Here is a 7,456-nt window from a genome sequence, read left to right on the forward strand (position 1 = left end):
TTGCATTACGCTCTTTCTATTAATTCTGGTCTAATAATTAGCTCGATTTTTTGGCGATCCACATAATATGTCGATTTCAAAAAATATGACATCGATCGTCTGCTTCTTACATATTTACTCGATTTTGTCTGATCACATATGTTGATCGACAAAAAATACAATGTGTATCGTCAGTTGCTTACAAATTTACTTGTTTTGTATGATCACGCGAATCGATGGTCAAAAAATCGAGCATCGAATCTGACTTTTTGGACTAGCAACAATCAAAAACAACCAATGCCCATTTGGATTTCATAGTGCCATATTTTATCCTTTATGTTAAAAATCAAATCGAACTTTTGAACAGATAGTACTTTTGTAAATAAAATATTTTATCATCAAGATCACCATCAACCTACATACAGCCCACTCACTGCTGACCACTTGTATTGGAACCATAGTTCACAATATTGACCCAATGTAGGTAGTAACTTCATGTCAATAACTCAAATAGTTAATACGCCCAAAAGATAATGAGAAAGCCTTCGGAATCTTTGATTTATAACAATACATATTTTTAGCCATTCAACCTGTGCGCTAATTGCGAACACTATTGATTTTTAACACATATATATAGAAACGTTGCACGTCTTGTAGTGAGATGGGTGGACAAAATTAAAGTTGTGGGCCGAAGATTAGTGAGACTAGATCGTGGTGAATGGCACAAACTACGGGAGGCCTATAGCCAGCAGCAGACATATGTACTGCTGGAATAGACAATTTTTTTATACTACCAAGGACGGGATGAACAAGTCGTGTGCCTAGTAGAAAGCGACTCGCCTATCCATATCATTTGCAGTGCCATTCAGAGCTTTAAATCGCAAAGATCTTAGGGGCACTGCCACTGCGCCCGTCACCCTGAAACATAAGATGACAAGACCCACGTACCCGTAGTTTCACCGGTACCCTTAGGTCGCATTTATTCTCCATGAATTTCATCGCGCACACCCCGCGACGAGATCGCGTTACCGCGTGCGTCTAAGTGTCATGGTAATATACGCTCTATTTATTTAGCTTTTTCATTTTAACTTAAATGAGCGTGCCGGGCACGCGGGCGAGACTGGCTTGAATTTGGTCCGTGCGGAGGCCGCGCCGCGGCCAGGCGGCGGCCGCGCGGTTGTATTATTCAGAGGAATTTAAATGTTATTGCCTAGTAAATACAATTCAGATTCGCCATTAATGTATGTGAAGGCGTGGTAACTGGGCAGTCGCCGCGCAGCGACCGCGCGAAATCTTTCGCCTCGGGTAACTGAGCGCTTACCCTTCCAAACCGGAACACAGTAATGCTCGTGTGTGTGGCCGCAGAAATTGTAAGGTTCTATACTTCCCTGAACTTTTTCACAAGGAGCTCAACTGAAACATATGCATGGAGGCGACGTGAGAGAAAAAAAACGTGAGACGAGTGTGAATCGAATGATGATCTCTTGATGTAGATCGTCATGGAAATCATTGATAGAATTCCATTTCCAAAGAAGCATCAAGGTTAAAAAAAGAAGTTAAATTAATTTCACATAATCGTCATAAACACCAGGAAACATGTGTACCTAAGAAGTTGATTTTATTTCCTCTTGACTTCCTGATAAAATTTGTCGAATGTATTTGATTTCACCTAGTAATTTCACGCTAGTATGAAATGTTAGCATGCTATTCAAGTACTTGTTTACTGCCGCATCGTATCGGGTAAGTTATAAAACTGTTAAGTGCGTCAATCAGCACTGGACAAGCGTAAACTATGACCCAGTATATTTTCTATAAAACAAACTCAATCCCACGTAATGAACTTAAAGATGGTTAAAATTTATAAATAAATTTAGTCGCGAAACATTAGATGAGTACAATTTAATCGTCAAATTGACTGTTCTATAATTATTTCTAAGTATATTGTAAAGATCATAGCCCCCCCAAAGTATAAAACCATACCCACGGTGTACAGAAATGATGTATGGCTAGATTTATAGAAAAATATGTGTGCTTTACAGGAGTATGTGTTGCTTTATTGTGAGTACTGAGAACTATGGAATAAAAAAATGTCAATTTTTGTATAAAAAATGTATAGGAAATTAAACTATTTTTCCGGATGTATATAGCGCATATTATAGTTTCCTTTCCTGTGTATAACAATCGCGAAACTCGATGAAAACATGACGAGAAAAAATGTATGTTAGCTCAAAATATTTATGCTTTGTATTTATTGTTGATCACCAAGAGAACGATTTCGGTCTTATTTCTACTACAACTGATCGCGCAGGGTTCGTGCACGTGTGTGACGATATTTATTTTGACAGAAAGTCTGAAATATATAACTTAATTAAAAACATGTTTAATATCAAATCTTTATTGCCCTGTTACATGTTAACCCCGTTGATTTTCAATATTTTTTTTACATATTTATAATAAAAAGTGATTTATAACTGCATAATTTAAACTAATGTGGTTTTTGCACGCAAACGTCCATTAACCGGATCAGATTATGGACCGTGATCTTTATACACAAAGTTACCGGAAAATCCTGGATACAAATGGCCCGAGATCGAAGATGAAGAAGAGGGAAATAAGAAGGTATACACTCAGCACTAGGTGACTAAAGACTGAAGAAAATAAAAGTATTTTAAGTATAGCTCCTCAAAACACGTAATTAAGATTTATAATAACATAAATTCTAATATTATTAGTAACTTTTGACAGCTAAAATCTTGTTCTGTACTCAAATCAGGCTCACTTCGTTGACCATGTCAAACATAGTACATTTCCTGGACTTTAAACGGTTGTCAAAAAGCACCTGTTGAATATACCCTAACATATGTATCTCATAGTAATTCTAAGAATGGCAACAGGAACTAAATAGCACAATATTTTTATTAGAATCAACGCCCACTGTTGCGTGAACTAAATCGTTGCGGACATATTGATTAACGCTCATACATTAGTATCGGAACTGCGACCTTGTGTGTCAAAGTTACAGAGTCAAGGTGCGAGGTGCGCGCACGCATTTCTCTGCCCCACCGCGCACGCGTGCCGACCGACCGTGTTCTATAAAACCATACACCAGGACCGTTGACATCAATCAACATTCGATTGTTAACCAAAATACACCCAAAATGTTCTGCAAAGTAAGTGCGTGCTTGACCAACGCAAACTACGTTTAGAAAAAAATTAATTGTCATATACAGCTTTTTAAAACTGTAACCATACAAAATGTCGAACATGAATGAAAGTGCCAGTGCTTTAGTGTAATCTGGAGATTTGACAAATCTAAGTTATTTATTACTGATTAATAATTACTGTACTATTTCATGCTTAAATCTCCCACCGCTCTGCATAGTGGACATAGCGTCCTCTGTGGAGAGGGATTTAGGTTAATCAACCGTGTTATCCCACGGTTGCGGACTTCGTGACTTCACACATCATTGGGATAACTTTCATAGGTATTAATATAACCATTTTAATTGAACTATTCCTTTATTCAGATCGTAGCCTTCGGAGCTCTGTTGGCAGCGGCCAATGCTGGCTACCACGGCCACGCCGTGTCCTCCCAGAGCATTGTGCGCCACGACGAGGGTCACTACGCCCCCGCTCATTATGCAGCCCCAGCTCATTATGCCGCCCCCGCTCACTATGCCGCTCCTGCCCTGTATGCCGCTCCCGTGGCCCACGCCGCTCCCGTAGCTCACTATGCTGCTCCCGCTCAATATCACGGTCATGATGAATACGTGAGTAACTTGAGTAATTTTACATTTCAATATGATAAGCAACGAAAAAACTATGTAACATAACAGTAAAACTCAATCTAAAGCATATAAATAAAAATCTCTTTGGAATGCTAGGAAAAGCAGATATGACTAATAATCTCTAAATCTCAATACTAAAAGAACCGACCTCAAAAGTCATTCATCCCCTAATTTGCCACCCTTCTAAGGGTGGAATATAACATAGATTCAAGCATTACAATTTGACTTCTTTGGTCAACCGTAGAAAGAGACTTGATTTAATATTCCTATTTAAACTTTTTAACGTTTCATTAGATTGACCTGAGTTATTGAATATATTGCTATTCAATACTCCTTGTAGATTGCCCAGGAAAAGCGCTTACAACTTTTTTGCCGTACCAGGTTCAAAAACGAACCTCGGTCATTTCACTCTTTTGCCAAGGCTCTGCAGGACGTACAACTCACTTTCCAAATCACATGATTTGGGACATTGGTGTTGGGTTAAACAGATACAAAAGAACGCTGGGTGACATTTATGGTGATATTGTAAATAAATAAATTACATTTAAATTAATTTAATAGTAAATTTAAATAGTAAATTTAAATAGTAAATTCTCTGAAATTTGTATTATAATATTTTTAATTTTTAAATCAGTTTGTGTATATCGTTTTTATAAGTAGACAGATTAATTATATATTCGCATAATTAAAAACAACAATAATTTTGTTAATATTTCATAACATATTGTTGTCATTCCGTGCTGTGATGTTCCTTAAGTGTAGAAGCACTTAGTTTTAAGCCATTATGTTCGATATTTAATGTGTAGTGTTTTTCTATGTGAAATGTCCTGAATAAATAAATAAATAAAATTAATAAATAATATTTTCTTCAAAAAATTAAATTTTGAGAAAATTTTTTCAGATAGTCGCTCTCTCTCTCTAGTACACACATCCACAATATCCACATGTTCAATGAACAATCCTATCATTCAACAATGCTCTCACAAATAAAATATCCTAGAATCATGATACCACGATTTAGAACGTGTCCCAATTTTCAGGCTCACCCCAAGTACGACTTTGCGTACTCCGTGGCTGACCCTCACACCGGTGACCACAAGTCTCAGCACGAATCCCGCGATGGCGACTCTGTCCATGGATATTACTCCCTGGTCCAGCCTGATGGCTCCGTCCGCAAGGTCGAGTACACCGCTGATGCCCACAACGGGTAAGTTTCAGTTTTCCTAACCATATTTTGCTATACTTAATAGGGTAACACTTTATTGAAAGAAATTTATTGCCTTTGGAATGACGCAAATAATAAATATACATATTTTACAAATACTTAATTTAATGGGATTCGTTATTTGTGTGATAAAGCTGAATTCCGAATGGAACCTATTTATTTCTACAAAAATACCATTGAAAATGAACCTAGTAGGTAAGATTAGAAAAGATACAACTTCGCTTGTATTTGTTTCAGTTTCAACGCTGTAGTCCACAACTCCGCCCCTGCAGTTCACGCTGCGCCCGCGCACTCCTACCATCATTACTAAGTCATTCTTGTATGAAACGAAACTATGGTTGATGCTTTGTTGAATGTTTGTACCTATTTATACTTTTGTACATATGTGAACGTGAGTTTGTAAATAAAATGTGCCACAACTATATGAAAATAAAACATCGTTGTCATTTGTAACAATAACCCTGTTCCTATTAGATTTAAATAAAAACATAAAATTAGATTTTTAACTATTGCTTTTCTCTAATAAAAAGAAGAAGAAAAAAAGAAAAAAAAGGGAAAATATTACTCTTCTTTTTTTGAACATGACAGGCTCTAGCAGAATAATAATAAATAATAATAACGCACACACTCAACAGAATATCAGGGGCGCTGAGAAATCTTCCACCATTGTGCTGAGCTACAGACCTCTTTATCTCCCAACACTATTATTGTCCGTTACTAAACTCAGTGTAAAGTAACTTATATTTAATTATTGATGTGTTGAGATAAACAAACGGTTTTATTATTATTAAATTAGCGCAAATTTTCTAATATTTGTAGCCGATTATTAAAAAAAATTATTCAGAAGTAATTGAAATGGTAAATTATGAATATTTTCCATAACTAATACGCAATATTGAAGAATCAAAATTTAAAATTTTTCAACTGAGTAACAGCATTTTGCCAATAATAAAGATCTCAATTTTGTTTGAAAATGTTTTTGTCATTCATAATTTTAAGGTCCATGGGTAATTTATTAAACAATTTCACAAACTGATACTGGGGATCAGTATGTGAAATGCGTCACAATGTTTAATTTGGGATCGATAACATTTTAAAAATTTTTCCTCCTAGTAGTTTCTCCTTCACTAGGCTCTACATTTGAGTCAGAGTTCCTTCTCCTTTTTAAAAATCCCGTCAGCAATACCAAGATGTATACTCACTGTACCAAGTAGTTTGGTACAGTGAGCATATCCAACTCCCTGAAACGTTGCTGAAATAACTCCCAAGGTGAAAAGGTGGAACCCGTACCATAGTAGAATGATCCTTTTTTGCAAAGTAAACCGCATATGGAGTCTCCCAGGACGCATTGCAGAATTGCAGCATGGCTTGTACGCTGCGACTACATTCATAATCCTCTATTACGCGGCGGACGGCTAGGCTGACTGCAATGCAGGTTAATTAATGTCCCCTTTTACGACAAACTCAACAAGGAGTTCTACTGCTACTTCTCAACAAATTGCAACAGAACTATATTGTTCGGTTTCATTGAATTAATAGTTGGCTTACAGATAGTCACGTCATTGACTTTTTAAAGTACGCTGTTTTCTATTGGTGGTTTTTAGCTATAATGCAGGTTTTTATTAATATCGTATCAGATATGAGAGAATAAGATAACAATTTTTTTTCCCATTTAGCATACATACGAAATGTGTGACATTTTTGACTGACTTCAAAAAAAAGGAGGAGGTTTTCAATTTGACTGTATTTTTTGTATGTATGTTACGCGATAACTCATTTGTGAACCGATTTTAATAATTCTTTTTTTTTGTTGGAAAGGGGTACCTACCTCACAATTGATCCCATTTCATCATCGTTTGAAGGAAATATTTCACTTCTAAAGGTTGCCACCTTTAGAGGTGAAATATTTATAGTATAAATATTTATAGTAAGTAATTATAGTTTGCCAACTAGGGGATGAATCCGGTTTCGCGCACTTACCGTTAACTGATTTCAATAAAACTTGGCAAACAAGATGTAATCTACGAACTTTTGAATCCGGTTTTTTTTACAAAAAAAGTTACAATTATAGTTTATTACCTTATGTAGTAGAAGCTTAATAAAAATTTACATTTACTATATTATTAAGGTGATTAACCATATTGGTATAACCTTGCCTGCGTCCTTTCTTTAAAATTTAGTCGAAATAAGCTTAATTTTACGTGCATTATTGACGTAAAATTTCGGAATTAACTGTAATTTTAAGGTTTCGTAAAGTCAAATTCTGATCGTAGGCGACGTACAATCGAATTCAAATATTCACTATCAAAGTTGTGCCCTGGGCCCTGTACATATGTACAAGTGTATAAAAGTGTAAATATATAATATAATATGATATGACGTGACGTGACGTGACGTGACGTGACGTGACGTGACGTGACGAGACGAGACGAGACGAGACGAGACGAGACGAGACGAGACGAGA

At 36.2% G+C, this 7,456-nt stretch overlaps 1 protein-coding gene across 1 annotated transcript; it reads left to right on the forward strand.

The window, feature by feature from the left end:
* The first annotated feature begins 3,038 nt into the window (after nt 1-3,038).
* Nucleotides 3,039-5,416, forward strand: LOC113236913 (cuticle protein 7-like). The gene is made up of 4 exons (XM_026473132.1): nt 3,039-3,149; nt 3,507-3,749; nt 4,808-4,974; nt 5,230-5,416. Exons 1-4 carry the CDS (start codon nt 3,138-3,140, stop codon nt 5,300-5,302), a joined length of 495 nt encoding a protein of 164 aa, XP_026328917.1. The 5' UTR covers nt 3,039-3,137; the 3' UTR covers nt 5,303-5,416.
* The last annotated feature ends 2,040 nt before the right edge of the window (nt 5,417-7,456 follow it).

Source organism: Hyposmocoma kahamanoa, unplaced genomic scaffold (assembly GCF_003589595.1).
Source record: "Hyposmocoma kahamanoa isolate Upper Pololo Valley unplaced genomic scaffold, ASM358959v1 92, whole genome shotgun sequence".
In the NCBI taxonomy this organism is placed as follows: Eukaryota; Metazoa; Arthropoda; class Insecta; order Lepidoptera; family Cosmopterigidae; genus Hyposmocoma; species Hyposmocoma kahamanoa.

Bases quoted from the DNA above. Each gene is read 5' to 3' on its own strand.
- LOC113236913 (XM_026473132.1), top strand. The intron at 3,750-4,807 runs GTGAGTAACTTG...CCCAATTTTCAG, and splicing joins ATCACGGTCATGATGAATAC to GCTCACCCCAAGTACGACTT. The intron at 4,975-5,229 runs GTAAGTTTCAGT...TATTTGTTTCAG, and splicing joins ACCGCTGATGCCCACAACGG to TTTCAACGCTGTAGTCCACA.